Source organism: Corythoichthys intestinalis, chromosome 1, assembly GCF_030265065.1.
Source record: "Corythoichthys intestinalis isolate RoL2023-P3 chromosome 1, ASM3026506v1, whole genome shotgun sequence".
Classification (NCBI taxonomy): Eukaryota; Metazoa; Chordata; class Actinopteri; order Syngnathiformes; family Syngnathidae; genus Corythoichthys; species Corythoichthys intestinalis.
Window position 1 is genome coordinate 22,570,583 of NC_080395.1, and position 24,789 is coordinate 22,595,371.

Consider the following 24,789-nt stretch of genomic DNA (forward strand, 5'->3'; position numbering starts at 1 on the left):
TTATGATTCCCCGTGTCGCATGCTGATGACGCCATCCAGAGGCGGTGCGGGCTTGCCACGTCGGTCTCTGTGAAATGCATTTACACAGTTGTTCCTCACGGCTTTGGGCATAACTTTTTCAAAAATTCAGCTTTTTCTCTCCAACGCCGAGTCACCGAGGACTGCACCAGCCTGTCCGGAACCACTGTAGCTTATCTCCACGGTGCTGCGTTCGGTCTTATAGGAGTAAAAAGGAGGCGGAGGAATGCTCGGTTCCGTCTGGACTCGTCCGGCTGGAAGCCACACAAGTGACTGATGCATCCTCGTTCACTTCACCCTCCCGTATGTTGTCGTGTGAGTAAAATGGGACTTTGCACAGCGATTTAACCACTCAATACGAATGCTTCAGTCACTCACGCACACACACACACACACACATTGCCCCCATTTTTGAAGCTATTTGCTAAAGTTTCTGACTGAGGCGGCCAAATAAAGCGCCTCATTGCCCTGGTGTCATGTTTGAGAAACGCCAGGTTTAGTGCACGTCACACCTGTGTCATCAGTATGGAAGCAGCAGCATAAGTTTATCTTATTTATTTATTACCCCCCCCCCCCTTCTTTTTTTTTTTTTTTTTACAAGACTGAAAGGGTTAAAGTCTGATGAAGTGACAAAATACTTCTCCTACAGTGTTGGTTCCCCTTTTCTACAGTGACTTTCTACTGAAATGTTGCCACTTTACTGTTTGTTTGTCATTGTTAAATTGACTGATTTGTTTGTTAAATCAGTGGTTCAAAACAGTGTTTACAACAAATACGACCTCAGAAAAGATTTCTCTACAAGTTCAACTGTAATGAATACAGTTTATCGTCATCCGTGGCAGCTAATGATTTTACACGTGAAAATAAATCATTACATTCTTTTTTTATTATTTTTTTTTACCCAATTCCGATCCTGAAAATGACACAATTTGGCCCGATCATTTAATCACTGCCAGGCCCTCCCAGGAAAAATGGATTGGACGAATGTCACCGATAATGGTACTAAAAGATGAGCAATCTTAGCCAGTTTTACCAGTTTAAATGAATAGGACTAGGCCTGCACAATATATCGTTTGAACATCGCCATCGCAACGTGCGTATGCGCAATAGTCCCATCTCAGGACTTGCAATTGTTTTTTAATGTAAACTTTTGTTTTGCTTCATAAGAGCAGCAATTGTGCAGAGACATGGCTTTTATATATACCAAGTCACCTGATTTTGAGATTCAGCCGATACCGAATCTCGATCCCGAAAAAAACACAATGAATGAGTTGCCACTAGGCCTGAACGATATTGGAAAAAACTATTGCTGCGATTTTTGGGGGGTTTGCGATATTATATTGCGATATTTAAAAAATATGTAAATATATTTTTTCAAGAATTTTTCACTAGATGACTTGAATAGCTGTTTGGAAAGACTTTGGATGACTCACCATGACCACAGTGTACAGTGATCCCTCGTTTTTCGCGGTTAATGGGGACCAGAACCCGCCGCGATAAGTGAAAAAAGTTGCGCACCCCGCCCCCCAAATTAAATTTTTTTTGTGTGTGTGCTCAATGTATTTATTCAGATTTAGCATTGGAAAGAGATACATATGAGACATGTTTTTTTCTCACTTTTTCCCAAAGTATGATTTTAAAAAATGTGTGTGCATATATATATATATATATATATATATATATACATATTAATAAATGGTTTTCAGCACTTCAAATATAATAATTATGATCAGTTTTAAACATAACTGTCCAACCAAATCCTTTTCGAACAAGAATAAAGTACTGTAGTAGAAAAATGCTCGGCTGTATTAAGTACTTCTGTTTATCTACCTTAGCTGTGACATGTAGAAATTACAAACTCCTCATGATCACTTCTGGCGTTTATTTTATATGTCTTGAATGTCTCCACACACACACGCATTCATTCCAAAACGGCTTCCTTGCAGAAACTGTTTAACAAGTTAAACGATGATTGACACTTGCTGCGCTGTGATGTCCGCTTCTTTGGCAAGATCAAAGACAACCAGCATCGTTAACTTTAATAAGCAAGTGCTGCAGTGACTGTGAGGTTTAAAGAGCTGGGAGAGGGAGGGTGTGAGGCTGTGCGCAGAGCAGAAAGCAAGGCGTATGTGGATTAAAAATTTTTTTAAAACTATCGCACGTCCTTGCGATGGGACTATCGCGCATGCGCATCACGATGGTGATGTTTAAACAATATATCGTTCAGGCTTAGTTGCCACAGCACAGTTCAGACTGTGTACCAAACTTAACAATGATTAACACATTTGTGCCTTTGATTGTAGAGCTACCAAGGCGCCTCTAGCCAGATCAAGGCTACAAACCTGAAAATCATCGTTAACTTTAAGTACCAAAGGATAGCTGTTCTGGTGACCAGGAAAATCGGTTAGGTCGCACTGCTTAGCAGGATGGAGGGTGAGAGGTTGTACGAGCATAAAGCATAAAAACATTTAAAAAAAAATTTTTTTTAATTAAAAACCTGACCCTTTTCAACCAATTCCGATCCTATGAAAAATGGCGCGATCGGCCCGATTTCCAATTATATGATTGTATTGGGACATCTCTAATGAATACAATGTGGTCATAGTGAGTCAACCAAAGAATTCCCAAACAGACCAATTCAAAATCATCTGGTGAAAATTCTTCTCGTTTTACTCGTTTTCAGTTTTTTTTTTCCAATATCGTTCATTCCTAAATAGGACAGCTAGTCAATGGCAGTCAACGAGTTAACGTACATACAGTATTGCAATGTAGTAGGCTAATGTGTTAATATTACTGAACTGCTATTGTCGATACTTTAACAATTTTTAAGAATAAGAGGCAAATTGCTTGCAATAAGATATTTATCCCTATTTCCAGATGAGGTTTTAGGATCATTTTCATTTCATTGGATCAAAAATGCTAAAAAAAAAAAAAAAAAAAAAACATATGAAACCAGAAAAAAAAAATCTTTCAAATGTCTTTCGTATGGGGTTATGTATTTTTGACAATCTTTTTCACACCCTCAGATAGATTTACCTTCTAAAATATTACGTAATCCATCTGGAATTGTCTGATTTGAAAATATTAATCAAGACTGTTCATATAATACCTGTTGCATGTAAAACTATACAAGTTGTGAGATAACGCTATGCAAATGAGTGTCTTTGTTTTATTTCCTCCATAACACAACGTATGAAGACAAAACTGAGGTCATAAAAAGGCATTAAATTAGCATGTTTATATATTTTTCTTGTTGTTTTTCCCAGTAAAAAATGTCATTACCAGATGTAATATTAAAGGGGAAAAAATGTTTGGTTTAGTAATTATTCTATTATCAGTGTTTGTGTTGTGAAGCTTCAGGTCACATTCGTAAATATTGGATCAGGATTGTATCCATAGTGCAAATCATGAAAGTGCTCATAACCTGATTTAAAGAACAAAATATTTTAATTTACCATGTGAAATGAAAATATTAACCTTGTAGTTAATATTTCCTTCTTCTGTCCTTTGCAGTGGCCTCAGCGTATATGGTCACTCAATAAAGAGCAAGGGGGGAGTCCCGGCATCCGAGGTTGCCACGGTAACCGGCGACCATGCCAGGGGGTCGCAGGGGTCCGAGCAGACAGCAATTGAGCCGCTCTGCCCTGCCCTCCCTGCAAACTCTTGTTGGAGGCAACCTGGGCAATGGTACAGGCCTCAGGAACAGGTATGACAGCTCATTTAATCTTTGTGTCTGTTCCAAAAGCATCTCCAACCTTTCTTGAAAAATGGTAGCCTTAATTAAGAAAAATTCTCCCCAAAAACACCTGTTTTACAACATTCCGCAGGTGAACAGGTTAAATTGAAACAGTGTCATGACAACAGAAAAAGAATATCCCTTAAAGGCTCATTTATCAGTGACCTAAGAGCAACATGTTGTGAGCAACTGCAATAGGAAATAGTCCCAAAAAAATAGTGAATATTTGCACACACAAAAAAAAATTACAGTTTGACTACTAATGAGCTTGTCTTTGTATTATATTCAATTGAAAGTAGGTTGAAAAGCATTTGCAAATCATTGTTTTGTTTTACACTAATAGGGATGTTCCGATTGCATATTTTTGTACCCACGAGTCACCTGATTTTAAGAATCTGACTATAATGAGTCCAGATCTGATACCGGAAAAAAAGTTTTGGGCTTTTTTTGTTTTGTTTTTTGAACAAACGTTCCAAACATGTTACAGTTGTGTACTGTTTACAGTACTTCCTCCTCCTCTTTTTCCGGGAGTGTTGCAGAGGATGAAAGGTTGTATTTCTGGATTATATTGTTAATTTTAGCTCTAAAAATAAAAAATATATACCTGTAATTTCCCGAATATAAGGCGCACCCGTGTATAACGCGCACCCCAAATTTACTTGTAAAATGTAGGGAAAATTATTGTGCTCGTTTATAACGTGCACCCTAATTTTAGCACCAATAAATAGAAGAATACAAGAAAACAGAGCTCGTGTACAGATACAAAAAATGTCATTTTACTGACTGGTGAAACACAGCACAAGCATACCACATTGGTAGTTTAAAACATTACTGTAAACTGACAATATGTACGGTAATAATATGATTTGACAACTTCTCCAACTTACCAGAATCCAGGAGAAAACAAAACAAATGTGACTTTCCTTTTAAAGGCTGCTGTATAACTTGCTCGTTTCATTGTGATGAATACATGTTTCTTCCATGGATTGATACGGTAAAATAAAAGTGAGGACTGAAGTCAGAAATTGGAAAGAGCGCAGCGCTGTAGACTGTAACAAGAGGAACTATTGTTATTTGGGTTTGTTTCCCGAGGGACAGATATAGTTGACGGACACAGGAAGTCTGTGTTGTGTTACGTTTGTTATGGTCCGAGTTGCAATAAACGTTGACTCAAAGGAGTTCAAGAAACTAAATTCGTTAGATTCGGGAAATTACGGTAAGTGTACTGCCCAAAACAGTGTATTTCCTTGTGCACTGCCCACAGCCAGCTAACATTGTCCTCTAGAGCTGGGAAAAAATATCATCTGGCGATTTATTGCGATCCTGCGTGTGACAATCCGAGTATCGATACTTTTTTATGGGTATCCATCCATTGGATACTTCTGATATGCTGCGCCAACGCAGCGCCAGCCATAAGCCAACAAACTAGAGATATCCCGGTCCGATCACTCTCTGTCCTGCTGCTTTTCTTGGTCAGCAATGCGCTCAAGATTGCTTGTTAAAGTTAACGATGAGTGACAGCTGTTAAGGCGTTGATGTTGCCAGAGAAGCCTCGGAGCGCTATACTTGAAAAATGCCGCATCGATGAGTTTGTTTAAACACTTGTGGTAGTGTGAGTGCCAATTCATTGTTTGTGTAAGTGAGCTGCGTGAGCGGATTTAAGTGGACAGACTCAATGAAGCATTTATTAAAGACAAGTATTTTTCTACGTTATTGTTTAAAAATAATTCAGTGGGAGAGTACATGTTTAAAACATATGTATATATTTTGATTTATTTTCTTTGAATATTTTTTTTTGCGGTATCTGATCGGGACCCTGTATAAAATGTGAAGTGTTTTAAATAGTTTTTGTTCTATTTTTTACAGGAACAGTTGCAGCTACAGTTGATGCACTTTTCTATGTAAAAAATAAAATAAATGTCAAATGGCATCTAGTTTAAACGGAGATTCATACCTCTTTGTTTTTGTCAATTTTAAAAGGTAATATGTTGCCATAGTTAAGTATCGCAATACGTATTTGATCGCCACACAGGTATCGGGATGCAGATCAGATCGTGACAAAAGCGGATTTTCCCAGCCCTAATGTCCTCCAATAAAACACAAGGCTTGGTCGTTTCTTGTTTTCATATGAAGTTATTTGTTTAGGTTTCCGAAAGTGTAACAAAGAAACATTGCATTGCAAATACCATGTAGACACCACATTTCACTTGAGCTACAAGCTATAAGTATGCGACCGACAGGCTGTTTGTTTACTACTAGAGTGAATGAGCATGTGTTCCAACCAGTCTATAGGATAGTTTTTTCTTAATTATAGATAGCATTAATTAAAAACACGATCCTTTTCACCTGGTTCCGATCCTCTGAAAAACTGCCTGATCGGCGCAATTTCCAATCAAGTAATGGGTTCGGGACATCCCTAGTTTACATGTTGTCTTAGCTTTATTGCACTTGGGTTTGTAGTGAAGGTTTTTTTTTTCTTCATAGTACTCTCTTCCGTATCAAAGGTTTTGTTTTTCTTCATAGTACTCTCTTCCGTATCAAAGCGTACAAAATAATGGTCTTGGTTTCCTTAATATAACCTAATCAGCGAAGTTCAAAACGTAGCCTAATTTCTGACCTCTGTGACCTTTGGCCTTTTTTCATCATATTGCCTACCCTGCAAATTAGAGTTAGAAAGGCTAATCTGTTATCAGGTTACCACATAAGTCCTTTTCTGACCTTTTGTGACCCCCAAATTTAAACCTATTCCATTTCAAACATACTGCAAGTTTCATAGTAATCCCTTTATTGTTTCTTTTCTTTCTGGAGTTATCTTCAACATATACACTACCCTTCAAAACTTTGGGGTCACCCAGACAATTTTGTGATTTTCTTCAAAAGTCACACTTTTCTTTTTCAAATGAGTTTTGCAAAATGATTATTTTATAGAAGGATTTTTATTTTAAATAATAATTTTCTCCTTCAAACTTGGCTTTTATCAAAGAATGCTTCCATTGCAACAATTACAGCTTTTCAGACCAATGACATACTTGCTGTTAATTTGTTGAGGTAATCTCAGGCATGAAAATCTCTCACCTTTCGGCGAAATTCGCCGTTTTGAAGTAAAAAAAGATGACCTACGTGAATCGTGTAGATCCGATGAGAAAACTTTTAAGGGGGGTGGGGGGTGGGGAGGTCGGGTGTAGGCATGTGCCGGTTACCTTCACGGTTTACCATGCTATGAAAACGTTGCGGTTACAAAACCACTAAAATTTTCCGTCATACAGTACTACGTATTCGTTATTTTTCATGTGTCGAAAATGCAGCCAGAAGTGGCTTGGCGCGGCAGCGCTGACCCCTTCCCCTGTTTGATGCTGCGAGTGTCAGTGACGCTATTCCAGCAAACCCAAAAACAAACTTTCCAAACGCAAGGCGTAAATTCTGCAATGCATTGAGCTCTCAAATCGTGGTAACTGAAATATACCAAATGAATACATTTAAAACGTTGTACAATCGTATTTTTCCACGTGTGAGTCGCTTCAACAGTTTAGCTTCATGAAAAAGTTCGCCAAAAACAAAACACACATTTTCCTTTCAAATTCAGTACACAAAGTTACTAAAACTTACAAAGACGAATGATATGCAAGGCTTAGCTAAGCTAGGAGAGCAACTTCATTGAGGTTAATCACAGCCGCTGAGAGAGAAACAAGTTTGTATGCGGGGAGGAAAAAAAGAGTGTCAAAGATCGCTAATTGCGACAGATGATCTTGTCCTAAGCACAAATTCACGTTCGCTGGACGAGGTGAGGTCTCACTCCCAATTTTTTTTAGATGAATGCATTTGCCAGCATATTGAATTTGGTGAGTAATGGTTTTAATCGTTTTCATATTTTGCGGTATGACAAAGTAACTGCCGTTTGTTGCAGCTTGCGTTGAACACTGCCAGAGCGTCCGGTGAAAAAATGGCTCCCGTTAAGGTAGCTTCAAGCTTGTGTATTTAACGGTAATATAAAAGCAGTGTTGTCAGTAACGCGTTATGTGAGTAATGCGTAACTGTAATCTGATTACTTTCTTTCAGGAAAGAACAATCTAACGCGTTCATTTTTCTAAATCAGTAATCTGAGTAAAATTACTTTCCTTGATGCCTGTACGTTATTATTTTGTTATTGCCCCATAATGTATGTAGAATGAAGAATACTGTAGTCATGGGAGTGACATCACATGTCACATTTTCTAATCGGGGATGGAAAAAAAAAAAGGGTCACGTGTATTACCATGATGCGTGAGCCGTGAGCGCTGGGAGTTTGCGGCCAAAACAACATAGCCTTGCTTCCTCGCCAGGATGCAATGAAATAGGCAGGAGATACAATACAAACGGCTGCATTTGCACACTGGAAACACAGCCATTACTTCACATTTTTGTCCAGTAAAGATGACAAAAATATCTCCATGCGCTGCGAACTTTGCGCTGGCTCAAAAAGACTGTCGACCGCTACAAGCATCCAATTCAAGCACCACTTGGAATTACAGCGCAACAGGTAACACGAAAGCCAGGACGTTTTGATACTGCTCGTGCTCAATCCTGGGTTCAAGCTCAGTTGTTGTTGAAGGTTTTGAAAGCTTAGGTTTAAAGAAATTCTAAATATCCATTTTGCCTCCTCAGCTCTAGTTTTGGCTAAGCAATGCAAACGGCTGTCTCTAAGGTGCTATGGTCACATGATCCGTTCGAAAAATAATTTGGACCCATTATGAAATACAGTAGTTTGAAGGATTCTTGTTCATTTCATTCATTTTTGTTGTTTATTTTATTGCTCTAAAACTTTTATAGACAACATTTTAATGGCCATATTCAATGGTCTTTATTTTAAAGGGGAAGTTCAGAATTTTTTACATTAGGCTTAATCTTTGAGTTAGCCGGGGTTTAATTAGTCATTGGAGTTGATTTGAACAAATTCTGCGCAGTTTGCCAGTTATTTGTTAGTTTCAGGGCTCCGGAGTGGCTAAGCCAGCGCGAGTCAATGGTGGTTAAAATCAACTCCTTCAACTTATTAAAAACCCCCGCTCGAATATTAAGCCTTATGTGAAAAATTAAAATGGTCAAATTCGCCACATGTAGGACGTTTCGCCGACAGAGGACATTTTGGCATAACGCCGGAACATATTTCCTCCACATCTTTCTCACCTTTTTAACCCCTGACCCATTTTCATGCCTGTAATCTGGAGAAACTTCACTCCACGCTTCCAGAAGCACTTCCCACAAGTTGAATTGGCTTGACGGGCACTTCTTGTGTACCATATCGTCAAGCTGCTCCCATAACAGGTCATTGGGTTTGAGATCTGTTGACTGCGTTGGCCACTCTATTACAGATGGAATACCAGCTACCTGCTTCTTTCCTAAATAGTTTTTGCATAATTTGGAGGTGTGCTTTGGGTTATTGTCATGTTGTAGGATGAAATTGACTCCAATCAAGCGTTGTCCACAGGGTATGGCATGACGTTGCAAAATGGAGTGATAGCCTTTCTTATTTAAAATCTCGTTGACCTTGTACAAATCTCCCACTTTACCAGCACCAAAGCAACCCCAGACCATCACATTACCTTCACCATGGTTGACAGATGACATCAGGCACTCTTCCAGCATCTTTTCAGTTGTTCTGCATCTCACAAATGTTCTTCTCTTTGATCCAAAGTCCAAACACCTCAAACTATGATTTGTCTGTCCATAACAGTTTTTTTTCCCAACCTTCCTCCGTCCAATGTCTGTGTTCTTTTGCCCATATTAATCATTTCCTTTTATTAGCCTGTCTCAAAAATGGCTTTTTTTTGTTTTTGTTTGTTTTTTGGCCATGCTGCCCTGAAAGCCAGAATCCTGGAGTCGTCTCTTCACTGTCGACATTGACACTGGCGTTTTACGGGTACTGTTTTATGAAGCTGCTAGATGAGGACCTGTGAGGCATCTATTTCTCAAACATAACACTGTAAAATGCAAACATTTGCTAATTGCCATAGTAAGGTTTATAACTCAGTGATGGAAAAATGTGGCTTCTAGAATAGTAACAAAACTTTGCATACCAGCAAAACAGGAGAGGAAACAAATGCACACGTCCGAATCCACCAACCCCATGCCAAAAATATATATTATCGGGCCTATTAATAATGTTATTGGCTTTATTGGGATGACGTCATAATTCCTATTATCGAACGATAATTATCGTGCACCTCTAATTGTTGTTCCCGTGCCATTCACAGATTCATTAAATTTTTACTCCCATCCCGCAGGAGTCCCTTGGGATCCCGTGACGCTGAAATAATTCATGCTCTAAAGGACAACACTTATACTACAATTGAATGTTAAATGGGGGCCGCAAATATTGTCCTGTGGGCTGCAATTAAGCCCCTTGTTCTCAAATCAAATTTGTGCATGAAAGGTTTTTAAAAAATTCTAAATCCCCACAAATCAAAACTCTCACCAGAACTAACAGTGCTTCTTGATAGTCTTGATAGCTTGTTTGGTTGTGTGTTTTTTGTCATTGTTTCCAAGATGTTGTTTGGTTGCCCTGCAGGTCATTCAGGTTTGGGAGGTTAAGAAATATTTTTATTTCATGCTGCATGGTGTTTTATTGGCAACCGCATTGAACTCGAATCAGTTGAAAATGCAACTCACTGAATCCCACATCTGCAAAAGAACATTTTTAAGGCAAGGAAAACAAAACTTTAACAAAAAGTGTTAGGATTTCAATTGTGAGGAGGAACTGAGTACAGATAGCGGAGATGAACGGCAAGGTTATGATGGAGAGATGTTTCTTCTACGTGTGGAACTGTGGATATTGTTGTGACTGGAGGGAACCAGGTGCAGGTTCCAAACAGGCAGGGAAAAAGATCCAGAGGTTGCATTCAAAGGATGAACAGGACCCAGGCAATAGGCAGCCAGTGAACAGAGTGCAGAACAGACGAGGGTAAGTAGTCTACAATATGGAAAAAAACTAAGAGAGAGGCTTTTCGGACTGTAAAACACTTTTTTTTTTGTACCCCACGGCTTTTATAAGGAAGTGGCTTATTTATGGTTTTTTTGTTGTTTTTTTTGGGGGTTTTTTTCGATGAACGAGCTTCATATTTTCTCATTTTATATATATATATATATATATATATATTTTTTTTTTTTTTAAGTTTTCATTTCATTTCACTCCGTGGCCTGGCACATCATGATTGCATTGCGACTTAGGGTCCTTTCACAACCTCCATCCACCACAGTGAGTTCATTGTCTATTTGGATGAGTAGACATACTTTTTAGGAGAAGTTGCAAGCAATTTTCACTTTTTTGAGCTTTTAATCATGTTATATGGTCATTCCCTGATTAAAAATATAGTCGGAGGGGATTTCTGAACCATTAACCTATGTTTGCGAAATCGTCTAATCTCTCCTGTCTGGCGGTGGGGGCTGCTGAAAGGCTTGATGGTACCTACCTCCCGCCTCGTTCCCTGAACTTCTCCTCTGTTCTGACATGTGCAGCACTGCTCCCCTAAATCAGTTTATTAATGACTAAATTAAAAAGACGTTTTGGTCAATTTATGTATAATATACATATATAATATATAAGTCAACCCAGAGAGTCATTGTTTAAAACAACAAGTCAAGTAGACTGAAGTGGGACAGATTGGTAGCTAAATTAACCACTGAAATGGACAAATGAAATGAGATCCGGCCGAGAAGTAGACGACCCTCTAAAATATCAGCAAAAGGTAGAAGGAAATTAGTAATTCAAGTAAAAGCCAACTTAAACACCACATCGAGGGATTTGTAGACCTCCCTTGCTGCATCTGGGACAGATGTGCGCGAATCAACAAGGCTTTTATGGAATGGTTGCTAGGAACAAGCCTCTGTTCCCAAAAAAAGAACAGAACTGCACATCTCATCACATGCCTGAAACTTGTTCGAAGTCATTCTGCAGACAGATTAGTCCAAAATTGAACTGTTTGGTCACAACTAAAACTGACATGTTCGGCAAAAAGTCAACACTGCAAACAAGCGAAAGAATCCTCTCTTGAAAGTGAAGCAAGGTGGTGGCAATGTTAAGATCTGGGCTTGCTTTTCATCCTCAGGACTAGGACAACTCCACATAGTCCAGGGAATCATGTATTTTGAGGAATTTTGTAAAATCTTAGAACATGACCATAAGTCGTCCATTGCGAAGTCAAAGCTTGGCAGAATATGGATCATGCAACATGATAATGCTTAAAAAAATCCAGCAATACAATCAAGGAAGGGCAAATGAAGGCTAATCATGTTCTGGATTGGCCCAGTCAAAAGTCCTGACTTAAAACCTATCGAAATGCTGTGGCAGAACCTGAAGCGGGCCGTTCATGTGAGACAACTGTCTATTCCGTCTAACCTCTTTCAAATGGCTGCGTTCTGCCCTCAAAGTAGATGTGAAAGACTGATGAGTAACTACAGAAAGCATTTGGTTGAAGTCATCGATGCAAAAGGAGGTGTAACTGTATTTACTGGAGTTCAAATACTTTTGAATCCCATGAAATTTGAGCGTCCATTTTTGTTCAATGTCAACATTGTTGATCAGGTTATAACAAAACATTTAATAAGGCTATTTTAATGTTTTGTTTTTTTGTACAAAATGTCTGACCATCCCTGCAGGGGTCACAAACATTTGGGCTGCACTATATAAACAAATCAGTGCTGTAAGCAGCTAAAACCATGAAGGTTTTTCATTCACCTTTGCACTGTATCCAATTCTTTTATTCTATGACTCACAAATACAATTAGTGATGTGGAATACTTCTCCATGGTTTACAAACCTGAAAGTCCACTTTAGAAGTTTGCGACTTGGCAGCAAATGAAGAAAAGAAAAAAAAAATATTCTTACTACTGCTGATGGAACATTTTAGCTGATGTAGAAGTGTGTTAAAAACTCATGGTTCATTTTTGTTTAGTACCCATTTTTATTGCTGGATATTTGTGTTTTTGTACATATTTTTAATTAATTTATTATTTTATTTTTTTTAGGAACAGCAGCTCCTTGGGTCTCTCCGCACCACCTTTGTCGGCCGTCATAACCCCAGAGCCTGTCCGCCACTCGAAGATTCCCGTGCTGCCTTTGGTCAGCGGCCTGCTGTTTGAGGTCCTGCTTTTTCTTTATCTACTGGTGGCCTTGTTTGTCCAGTACATCAACATCTACAGGACAGTTTGGTGGTACCCGTACAGCCATCCACCCACGTCTACCTCACTGGTAAGAACGCTGACGTTTTTGGATTGGCAAATATAGTAATAATTATTACATTGTTCATAATTAATGTATTTACCTGCAGAGCTTCCATTTAATGGACTATCACCTGGCTATCTTCATTACAGTCATGTGTGCCAGGAGGCTTGTATGGACTATAGTTTCAGAGGTAAGGTGAACTCGAGTCATGCCAGGCAGTGAATAATCATGTTTCAGTGCCATTGATGGCAATAGACATTAGATTTGGGACAAAATATCGTTTAGCAGTATTGCACGATACAAGACCTCATGATGCGCATTGAGTTTTACAAAACTGGATTGTGCTATATAGAATAGATGCAGTGTCACGATATGAGGAAAATGGCCCATAAATAGTAAGGGTGTAACGGTACATGAAATAATATTGGACCGTTTCGGTACGTGGTGCTCCGTTCGGATCAGACGCATACCGAACGAGTTTCTGACGTAATATAACCCTTACTTTTCGAGGCTGTGAGTCGATCGGGTTACAGTTTCTTTGTGTAGATGATATTTACTCCGTCTTCTCTACTATAATTTGAGATTGCCGAACTCATCCGGAAATCCAGTCCATCCACCTGCCATCTGGACCCCGTGCCCACTCAACTAGTTAAACTCTGCTCACCCTCCCTGGTCCCGCTCATCTCTGCTATCATCCATTCATCCCTCACCTCTGGAATTGTACCCGCTTCTTTCAAAACTGCAGCCGTTACGCCAATCCTCAAGAAACCTGGTGCCGACCACTCCGACTTCAATAACTTCCGCCCCATATCCAACCTCCCTTTCATTTTCAAAATCCTCGAAAGAACAGTCGCCTCACAACTCCACTCTCACTTATCCCAGAATAACCTTTATGAACAGTTTCAATCTGGTTTCCGCCCACTACACAGCACTGAAACAACACTCGTTAAAATAACCAACGACCTCCTCATGGCAGCTGATTCTGGCCTGCTGTCCATCCTCATCCTCCTAGACCTATCTGCAGCCTTTGATACAATTAGTCACACCACACTCCTCCACCGGCTTTCCACTATTGGCATCACCTGCACCCCGTTGAACTTTTTTTTCCCTATCTTTCTGAGCGCAGTCAATATATCCAACTAAAGTCATTTAAATCCACACCCTCCCCTGTTACTTCCGGTGTGCCTCAGGGCTCTGTCCTGGGGTCCCTACTCTTCATCATATACCTACTTCCCATTGGCAATATTTTTCGTAAATTCAACATCCACTTTCACTGCTATGCCGACGACACCCGACTCTACCTCACTTCTGAACCCTCCTCCTCTCTCCCGCCCTCATCTCTGACTGACTATATCACTGAAATAAAAATCTGGTTTACCCACAATTTTCTAAAACTTAGCAGTAATAAAACTGAGGTGCTCCTCGTTGGCTCTAAATTCACCATCTCGAAAAACCATAACATATCCATTACCATTGACAACTCCACTGTTTCACCCTACCCCCAAGTCAAGAGCCTAGGAGTAATCCTCGACAACACACTTTCCTTTCAATCGCACATCAATAACATTACCCGGATTGCCCACTTTCACCTACGCACCATTAACGCCTCCGCCCTTCCCTCACACCACATTCTGCTGCAATCCTGGTTCACAGCCTTGTCACTTCCCGTCTGGACTACTGCAACTCCCTCCATCTTCGGCCTCCCTCGTAAAACTCTCCATAAACTCCAACTGGTCCAGAATTCAGCTGCCCGCATCATAACCCGTACCCCGTCCATCCACCACATCACTCCAGTCCTCCAACAGCTTCACTGGCTCCCGGTCCACTTTCAAATACAGTTCAAAGTTCTCCTCACATTCAAGGCCATCCATTGCCTCTCCCCTCCATACCTGTCCGATCTCATTCATGTTACTACTCCCTCCTGTGCCCTTAGATCCTCCTCCTCAAGACAACTGTACACCCCCCCCCCGCTCGCCTTAGCACCATGGGGAGCCGAGAGTTCAGCCGCTCGGCTCCCCGACTTTGGAATTCACTCCCACCCGATCTCAGGAACACAGATTCCCTCCCCCTTTTTCAAACAAAACTCACCTGTTTAGACTAGCCTATACACAATAATCACTTAGTTCTGGTCCTCTTAACTGCCCCTATATCTCTTTTAGTCTTTTAAATTTCCTTATACATTATATACTTTCATTTTCTCACATATTTTTAAATGATTGTACGGCGACCTTGAGTGCCAGAAAGGCGCCTTTAAATAAAATGTATAATTATTATTATTATAATGAGGACCAACACGGTAGGACAGTATAACCCAGAAACGTCAACGGCGCGACAACGTGACCGCCGCGAAGAACGCAGTGAAACGCGGACGTTAGAGTCAATCAGCCAATGCACACCAATCGCAGTGGGGCCGCGTGTTAGATGCGTCCCAGAAAATGAAAATGAACAGAACCGTGACCTCAAAACCGAGGTACGTACCGAACCGAGATTTTTGTGTACCGTTACACCCCTAATAAATAGTTTAGGCATTTCACTTTCCTGACCCAGCAACTTCCCCATGAGTAGCCATTTAGTGGCAAGCATGAGGCAAAGATGACCTGCTGCTTGTGGAAGGACTGACTTCCGCCTACTTCATGAGCAATCACAAGGAATAGCAGGTCATTAAATCTAAGGGAATTCAAACTCAAGGTTTAAAAATTAAACAAAAATATCAAGTAAAAACAAATAGCATAATTGGCCATTAAAGAACAGTAACAGAAGATATAATTAGGCTTCTTTGGAACTGGTACCAAATTGATACAAGGTTTCGGTACCCAACCCTAATTATAATTGACAACTGGCGTCCTCATATGCTGCCATGATATGACCCAAAATGAAATGTCCATTAATGTAGATGCCAGGTTTTTTTCCCCATATACCAATATAGTCACTTGCTCTATTAGGGGTTAAAGCAATTTAGCGCATTTGGTGTACAATTCCTTAGACTCCTGTCAGGGTTGGCAGAGAGAAGAAAAGGGAGATTATATACCAACATGTTTTAGCTGAACATAAGTACCAAAAAAAGTAAATAAGGATAAAAATGACACCCCAATCCTGTAGTTACAAATTTCATTTTTCAATATAAGCATCAGATATTAATTTTAAAAATTCTAAGCAATATTGGAAGTGTTGTATCTCTCCAATAAGATGTCTTTCCTCCTTTTTCCAGCTTTCTCATAGCAGCAATGGGTCACAAATCTGCTATTTGGTTTTGATGGCCGTGCGACTGTGTCTGCTCACCATTTGCTTTTGGGTACTCTGTTGGACGCTGGTCAACCTTTGCAAGAACCACTCAGTTCTCAACCTGCTCTTCTTGGGATACCCGTGAGTGGCTATTAAGCACTCTTTTTGAGGAAGTGATGATGTCACCGAATCTACCATTTCTCCCACCTCTAGGTTTGGCGTGTACGTCCCACTTTGCTGTTTCCACCAGGAAGGACAAAAGAGCCAAACGTTGACAGCCGACTGCGATTACTCTGCCGACCACCAGCAGGCGGAGCTGACGGAAGCCCCTTTCTTTCGTCCGCGGGACTTCCTTTTGTTGTTGCGAGAAAATCTCCGGGAACAGTTTTCAACACCGCCGCACATGCCCACGCACACGTGCCCGCCCGACACGGACTCTCACACGCCTGATCTGATTCGATCGGAGGTGGAGGAGCTGAAGAGCGACTTCAACCGGCGGATTAAGGAAGTGCTCTTCAATTCGCTGTTCAGTGCTTATTATGTCGCCTTCTTGCCTTTATGTTTTGTACGGGTGAGTTCGCCCTTTCCATTTGAATTTGTTTCAACGTTTTTTCGAAATAACTGACGCTTATTTGTTGCCATTTCAGAGCACCCAATACTATGACATGCGGTGGTCATGCGAGCATATGATCATGGTGTGGTTAAACGCCTTCGTAATGCTCATGAGCCAGCTTCTGCCCCCAAACTACTGCGACCTGCTTCATCGCTCTGCGGCTCACTTGGGCCGATGGCAGAAGCTGGAGCACGGCTCGTACAGTAATACGCCACAGCATGTGTAAGTGGCACCCTACATACACTTCTTGGTTATCATTGTCTTCTGAATGCAAATATATTTTGTTTTTCTTAGGTGGTCAGAACAGACAGTTTGGCCTCAAGGGGTGTTGGTACGACATAGCCGCTGCCTATATAAAGCGGTGGGAACGTATAATGTCGCTATGCCCTCTGATGTTTCTCATGCAAGATTTTATGTGAGTAACCACACTCATAAATTGTAGTAACCTGCAAATGATTCACTTGGATGATCAAGGGTTGACTCACAACTAGTAGTGAAACTAACAAGTTCAAGCACAAAAGCCGACAACTGACGGTTAGATAAAAAAAGATTTTCTTGATTTGTCACTCCCCATTGGAGTAAGGGTTAATTTAGTTAAGGGGTTTGTTTTGGTTTACGAAACTGGTTGTAGTACTATAATTATAATACTGACAATTACATTGAACTTGGTCTTGTTTTAACTAAACTTTTAAAGGGCAAGTGCGATCCTCTGAAAATTGGCGTAATCACTAGTCCCTATCCCTAGTTTTAAATTGACTTTTTCATAACAGCCGGTCGGATTTAAAAAAAAAAAAAAAAAAAAAAGGCAGATTCCAATATACGTATAACGGCTGGCCAATTTATCAATCTCCAATAGGCATATATATATTTATATATATATTATGGTTTTAAAAAAATTATGAATAAGTACCATTATAAATTAATAAAAATGTTAATAAAAACCCAATTAAAATGAATAAAAAGTGTTGCGCCCTCTATTGACACCTCCCCTTTCTTTTTCTCTCATAGTATTTACAGTAACTCATTGCCATCCATAGATAAGTGATGGATGTCCAATTCATTTGAACTGGAAGGAATGGCAGCGAATTCTCTTATTTTAATGCCATTAACAGCAATAGACATCGAATCCTTTTGGCCAGGAGGGATCATTCACTGCCAGCCTCTCCCAGTCTAAATGGATTAGACGTCTAGCGTTATCAGTGGCAGCCAATGAGTTGATAAATAAAGTTGCTAAATTCTTCTCTAAATGGTCTTAAGAAGGTCCTGGAAAATCTGAAATTTCACTTGATGAAACCTGTGTGAACACTGTTGATTAGTCATTAATATATCAATAATACACAGTATTACTGTATATTACATTTTCAATCCTTTTTGAAGTGTTTTGACCTTCTGTCTTTTGGTGTTCCAGTTCCTGTTCCACAAGCCATTGCGGATCCTGAACCTGCTGATCTGGATCGAAACTGGTGTGGTTCTGTATCAGTTATACTCTCTGTTGCTCTCCGAGCGCTGGAACCACACTCTCTCTCTGGGCCTTATTCTTTTCTGCAACTACTATGTCCTATACAAGCTGCTCAGAGACCGTATAGTGCTGGGCAAAGCCTACTCGTACCCTCTGTCCGATAATTTGGGCTTAAAGCCTCAGTAACGCAATCCGCAGCGTGTACTGGACACGGGGGACTAACGGTAGCGTTAAATTTGGGAGACCAGAGCGGGTGTTCGGCGCTCACAGTTGGAGGGTAAGGGACAGAGCTCTGAACTCTTAATCGTCTTTTGATACGGTTATATTTTTAATGCATTGTTTATATAAGCCTATTTAAAAGAATATTTTATTTTGTATACCATTTCGAGTTACACCGGGCATTGCCACGCCGATGACGTTAGCATGCTACGTTGTGTAAGAGTTTCACCAAAGATGTCAAAACGTGGCCAACTTTACATTTTTGAATGTCGTTTTCAAATGTTTCATGGCACAGGTGCTGAAGTCATCATTCACAGGCCTGCTCATTACCAGTTCATGTATTCTCGGCAGTACGCTTCTAAAGGTCACCTTGCATGTTGCCTTTGTTTTTTGTTTTTGTTCTGCCTTGTTCCACTTGAATTGTGCCTTCTTTTAATGCACATTCAAATCTGCCGATAAAGCATTTCTAAGGTTGTGTTGTGCTTTTTTGCCATCTTGTTGAGCCAGCATTTCGTCAGTTTCGTGGTTTGCACGTGTTGACTTGAATGTAGCAATTGCCTCCAGAAGGTGGCGTTGTTGACCTTCTATAAAGTCAACACTGGCCTTGATCTGAAAATCCTGATTGATGGTATCTTTGCATTTAATGTAAAAGCTACTATCTGCAATGTATATTTTTTTCCCCAATGGCGTTTTATGAGCGCACTACGCAGCCAAAACCGTTTGACCCACCAACATGGTTCAAACACCAAAATGACCTGAATTCTCGCACGACGCAGGCTGTCTTTCGTTTGACACCAGAAAAATTACAGTTCGCTCTAAAATGTTTTTTTTTTTTTTTTTTTTTTTTAAATGGTGAAATTTCAAAATGCTACTTGTCCTACATTTTTTGTTCAAATCACATCATTTATACACACACACACACAAAAAAAAAACATCAGGACCCTAAGGGGCACAAAAGTTATATACAGTTTTTGCTAAAAATGTATTGTTCAGCCAAAATTATACCCATTCATTTCCAATGGCCAAAATTTCCCATTCATTTCAAATGGCCCCATTTGCCATTCATTTCAATAGCACAAAACTCCCATTCACTTTCATTGACTCAATATCAACAGGAAAGTGACCCCAAATCAATTGGAAGTGCCCCGATAACATAAAGTGACCCTGAAATGCCAAATAAATCAACAGGAAGTGACGCGACGTCAACAGTGGCTGACCTTGAAATGCCTCAAAATCAACAAAAACTGATATAATATACCAACCATCACAACAAAGCCTTTTTAGTTGTTCATCCCGCTAACTGCTTTTTTTTTTATATCTTAAAGCCCCTTCATAATAAAGTTAAGGTTTTGAAATTTGACATGCTTTTCACTTTCATGCGCTCAGGTGTTCCTTTAGTTGAAACAGAAAGGGGTGAGAGTCATATGAATGTAGTGTCGATGAAACTTGAGTTTCTCTTTTGTTCTGTGTAATTTATCAAGCATGAAGTCGTGCATTGCGTCGCTGTTGCAGAAGTTAAAGGAGCTGGTCCTCATTTTTTTCCTTTGTTTTTAATTTTTTTTTTTTTTACAGTATTCATTTCACCCTCAGCATATTGTTTTTGGCATTTGAAATAAAACATGGCATTGAAATGAACACAGTTTATTTGAAAAGCTCTCCAAAGCATTTATTGCATTTATTTACCAGAGTTAATCATTTCTGGAACACATTAAGCAATTAAACAGAGGTTGAAAAGTTGTAGTGTGTCAACTCTCACAAGAGAAAGTCAAGCCAAAAAAAAACAATTGTCCAACAAAAAAGCATGTTTGTACGACTGTATTTCCATTTTGTATTATATTCAAATAATTTGGACATGTTTTTGTTGGACAATGACAATATGAGAGAACCTAACTATTTATACTTTATGCTTTACCCATTGAAGAATATACAATAGACACAATCAAATGGCACCTTTGGTAGCTCACTTGTACATTCATCTACAAAAATTATATCAGTAGAAAAAGTGAGAAACAGTGCAATCAAACTTGGCATTTAAAAAGCAATTCTCCCAGCCATGACATTCATCAATATGTTTTCCTTTTATTGTAATCCATGCCCCAGATTTCCTGATAGGTTGGAGTTACTATGGTTGCCTTGAGGTACGAGTTTAATTTTTTTCTGCACCAGTAACTTAAATCACTTGTATTTCAAATCATCTTTGGTTATTGAAATGAATGGAAATGCTATTAATTCCTGTCTTTTTGAAACATAACTTTTCTCTTTTTTTTTTTTCAGAAGAAAAAGAATATATGCAGGTCAGTATTGGTTTGCCACATGTTTCTAGTTGCTAATTTTTAGCTCATCTATGGTGGTTTGCATTGTTAACAATAACACATTGGTTGCCAACAATAGTGATATCACATCCATTTTGACTTGGCCATTTGCTGCCAGATTTCCCTGTAAAAAATGGATTGGACATCCAGATGTCAATGGCAGCCAGTGAGTTAAAACAAGGAGACCTCAGACAAAGCTATGGGGTTGTTGTAAATAAATGTGTAATTCGGTTTATTTTGGCAGGAAACTTGAGTGGCATTAACAAATACTCGTATGTCAAATTTTTGCTAGCAAATCTTGAAAGTCGAGTCACTCTTATCTCAAGGCAACCCTTTAATTGCACAAGGAAGCAAATGCAATTGGGTCCTCTACTATGTGTTTAGGAAGTAAGTAGACTTTGTTACATATTAAAATGGTAGTACAACTTTATTGGGGCATCAATTCCTAAGAACATGTAGCCGTTTTCAGGTTTTCGCTACTAATTATGTATTTGAAAGTTGACCCTTGGGGAGCTGTGAATGCTTTTGTCAGGCCAACGTCCTCCCTCAACCTTCTCGACAGTCTACAAAGTTGCCTTTTATCCAGTAGCAGATCTGAGCATACTTCAGAGGAGTGATTCTAACAGCGACATTAAATTCCTGGGAAGCCCCTTGCCGCTCCACCCATTGGTGCCCGGAAAACACTCCTATCACCTTCCTCTCCCAGCGCCGACGGCGTATATCCCACATCCGGGCGTAGACCCCTGACCCGCTTGCCCCGGGCTGGGCGTCGCAGTGCTGGTAGAGCAGATCTGACGTCTCTTCTCCGGCCCGGCAGAAACGGTACACCAGCTGTCCCGGACGGTCATTGTCGAACCCGGAGAAATGCACGCGACGCCCGGGCAGCCTCTGAGAAGGAGGGCTCACGCCTAACTTCATGTGACGTCGCTTGTGTGCTTTCTTCAGTTCTAATAGGGCGTAGTCGTAATCCATGCCGATGTCGTTGGCGTTGCCTTTAATCCATCCTTTGGGTACGTGTGTGCGCTTAGCTCGAATCCACTGGAACTTCATTTTCTCAGACACGATCGGGGCCTCGTTTGGACTGCCCTCGACGTAGTTGGTCAAGTTTGAAATGGAAGACTGGGAGTCTCGTTTGGGTTTGAGAAAGCCCACTCTGAGCCTTTGGGCACCTTTGACGTAGTTTTTACCATCGTGAACACAATGAGCGGCCGTTAGAACGTGCCGATCCCCAACCAACGTTCCAGAACACCCAGTGGACAGTTTGACAGCTACTGAGAAAGGATATTTCAGCACAAAGTGCTGCCCCGCAATACTGTAACGTCCATCGTGACCAAAGATCTGACGCTTTCGTCTGACGTGTGACTGTTTGCCTTTCCCAGTAGGCCCAAAGGAGTAAGCGGGGCTCTTGTTGGACCCCAGGTTATAACCGTAGATCCCGATGGCAGTCTCTGTGAGCTGACCGTTGGCGTGAAGAGTCTCATAGGCCAGAAATTCCCGCAGGTCCCAGTAGTTGGGCCGAGGTGCCTTTTTGTGGCATTCCGGGCCACACGGGGAGGTGACGTCAAGGCGTGCTTGAGACAGGAAGCGTGGGGCCGGGCGGCTTTCGCTTTGCTGTGGGAGAACCACTGGGACACGCTGAAGAATCCACTGAGGTCGTGAGAAGGAGGAGACCAGAGGAAGGACTGTAAGGAAGAGAAGAATGTGCATGGAAAGTAACCTGTGGACGAAGCAGAATACAGATCTGTTTGATGGTTGTTTATAAGCATTTGGACTAAAACTGAGGTGTCCAAACTATGCCCTGTGATCCAACAGCGGCCTACTGCCCATTTGTTACATGCCCGCATTAGATGTGCTTCTCAGCTTCAACACTGGTAAAGATGGCCACTTCAACAGCGCTTTTCTCAAAACCTGACATGTTGAATTTAGTTTAAGAAACTTGAATTCCAGCATTTAACATAACTTATTTCTATTTTTTTGTATATATAAATTTTTCATTACTGTCGATGGATTTTATCTTCTTTCTTTTGAAATATTTATTTCAGTGTCTAAATATATAATTTGTTCCCAATATCCTTATACAGTGTGACTAAGAGCGCTTTCACACTAGCACTGTTTGGTCCGTTTTAAATGGTCCAGAGTTCTTTTTCTCAGTCGCTAATGTGAATGCGCATCCGAACTCTAGTTCATACCAAACAACCGAACTCTGGTCCGCTCAAAAATGGTGGGTCTCTGTCTGCTTTAAGCACACCCTGCTTCGCTTGTGAATGCAACCGGAGCAGGGTACGCTTTGCTCCTTTATGTGGAGTGTCGCAGCGTGGAGCTGTGATGCTCTCTGCTGTTACTGTACACGCAGGGCATCCTTGGAAGCTGAAGTTCAGCACGGACGCTATTCAAAATCAACAATGGCAAGATGACAGACGATTATCCATGGCCAAATGTTGTTTTGCTGCGTGAAGCAGTTGCATTTGATACACAATATCGGGTTCTAATGTGGCAGTTGTGTTTTACGTGCTGTTGCCGAACGTAGTGTGTGAGAGTGACTGGCCAATATAGGCGGGGCCTCTCAGGGCAGCTGTTTTGTGTCTCTCGCTCTCCTGGAAGTGGCGACAATTTGGCAGTCTAAAGTCACGAAAGTGAGAGCGATTGCCCGCCTGTGTGACTAAGGGTCCCTTTCGGTGTTTAATTTTTCCATATGCGTTTTTTATATACTCCAGTTGGCTCGGCATTGAGTCAGGAGGGAGCAACCATAGCGACTCTCTATTCAAATTAAACTAGATGACTATCGCTGTCAATGGCAGCCAATTAGTTAGTAATTGAAAAGAATAAGAAATCAATACATTTTAAAACCCCCCCCCCCGTTTCTCTGAAAATGACGTAATCTGGCCCGATTGCCGATCATGTAATCGGATCAGGGACATCCCTAATTGCTTCCTTCGATTTTTCTGAAAGCGGCCCTCGTAGAAAAAAGTTTGGACAACCCTAGAGTAATATAACAAGACCACAGAACATTTTGTTTTATATGAACGATTTGAACAAAGGAGATTCTTTTATTTCATAGATCTTCTTTCACCAGACAAAAAAGTATAGTTCCAAAGTTCCTCATAACACAGAAAACTCGTGTGGACGTTCAAACAGGACTGATTGCTGCCATCTGCTGGTAGCAGTACAACATTAACATTTTAAGCTTGAAATTCGCATTGAAGCTGCGTCAGGCCATCAACTGCCCCACCCCATTAACTAATCAGCTGCCATTGACTGCAATAGATGTGAAATCTATTTCGCTGGATGCAATCATTCACTATCATTCCCTATTAACCATGTGAAACGCAATACAGCACAAGTTCCCTTTAAATCCCAATCAGACCCTGTAACGCTGCATGGAAAACATCCGCGTTCCCAAAAGCGGCTTCATTGCTTTCAAATGAACCTCATGGGAGTCGAGGGCGAGCGTTTCATCTGTGTCGGAATTTAGCAGCTGCAGACGTGTAGTGTATTTAATGAGCAAATATGGCAGACGGGGCAAAGATCAGGCCTTCGAGGCTCACATGGAAAATCCCCAAAGTGTCCTTAAGGGATTGGGTTTAAGCCTACAAGACTGCTTTAATATTTTCTTAGACGGAATATATTTAGGATGCATAGATCAAGGAGGATGTACTAAATACTTGCTCACTCCCTTGACTTTGGGATATACAGTATAAGATATATGTAGCTTTGCCATGGTGACTTGGGTTAAGAAAATAGTGATATCACACTGAATTTACGTTTTACGACTGAACGGGTCCACTTTGTACAGAACTTTGTTAACCCATTCGCTGCCACTGACGGTGAAGCATGTCAAATCCATTTGCACGAATTATGTTGTTTTTTTTTCTTAAATATTTTTGTTTACACTCATGTTTGACGGGACAATTGTGGTACATATTTTGTGATGGGCAATAATAAGGATATAAATAATTTAGAAAAAAAATAATTGAAGGCTTCATTTTGCAAAAAAAAAAAAAAACCTATTACCTAAAT

General features: G+C 40.5%; 2 protein-coding genes across 3 annotated transcripts in view; one reads left to right on the forward strand and one right to left on the reverse strand.

Moving 5' to 3' along the window:
• Nucleotides 1-36: 36 nt before the first annotated feature.
• On the forward strand, nucleotides 37-22,984 carry tmem39a (transmembrane protein 39A). Of its 2 annotated transcripts, none has more exons than XM_057821091.1 (9): nucleotides 37-333; nucleotides 3,532-3,724; nucleotides 12,752-12,974; nucleotides 13,054-13,137; nucleotides 16,156-16,310; nucleotides 16,383-16,740; nucleotides 16,817-17,004; nucleotides 17,077-17,197; nucleotides 18,191-22,984. In XM_057821091.1, the coding sequence occupies exons 2-9, from the start codon at nucleotides 3,612-3,614 to the stop codon at nucleotides 18,425-18,427; spliced, it is 1,479 nt and encodes a 492-aa protein (XP_057677074.1). In that variant the 5' UTR covers nucleotides 37-333; nucleotides 3,532-3,611; the 3' UTR covers nucleotides 18,428-22,984. The 2 variants fall into 2 exon arrangements, with proteins under 2 accessions (XP_057677074.1, XP_057677152.1); XM_057821169.1 differs by having other exon boundaries at nucleotides 37-321.
• LOC130906696 (serine protease 23-like) overlaps nucleotides 19,888-24,789 on the reverse strand; it is a 70,189-nt gene continuing 65,287 nt past the window's right edge. Inside the window, exon 3 of the mRNA XM_057821281.1 lies at nucleotides 19,888-22,489. Coding sequence (XP_057677264.1) covers nucleotides 21,319-22,489 — 1,171 coding nt within the window. The 3' untranslated portion in view covers nucleotides 19,888-21,318. The remainder of the gene's footprint in view (nucleotides 22,490-24,789) is intronic.

Excerpts from the sequence above, each read along its gene's own strand:
- tmem39a (XM_057821091.1), top strand. The coding sequence starts at position 3,612 with ATGCCAGGGGGTCGCAGGGGTCCGAGCAGACAGCAATTGAGCCGCTCT. Across the intron at positions 12,975-13,053 it reads CACCCACGTCTACCTCACTG|AGCTTCCATTTAATGGACTA; the intron begins GTAAGAACGCTG and ends ATTTACCTGCAG. Across the intron at positions 17,198-18,190 it reads TTTCTCATGCAAGATTTTAT|TTCCTGTTCCACAAGCCATT; the intron begins GTGAGTAACCAC and ends TTGGTGTTCCAG.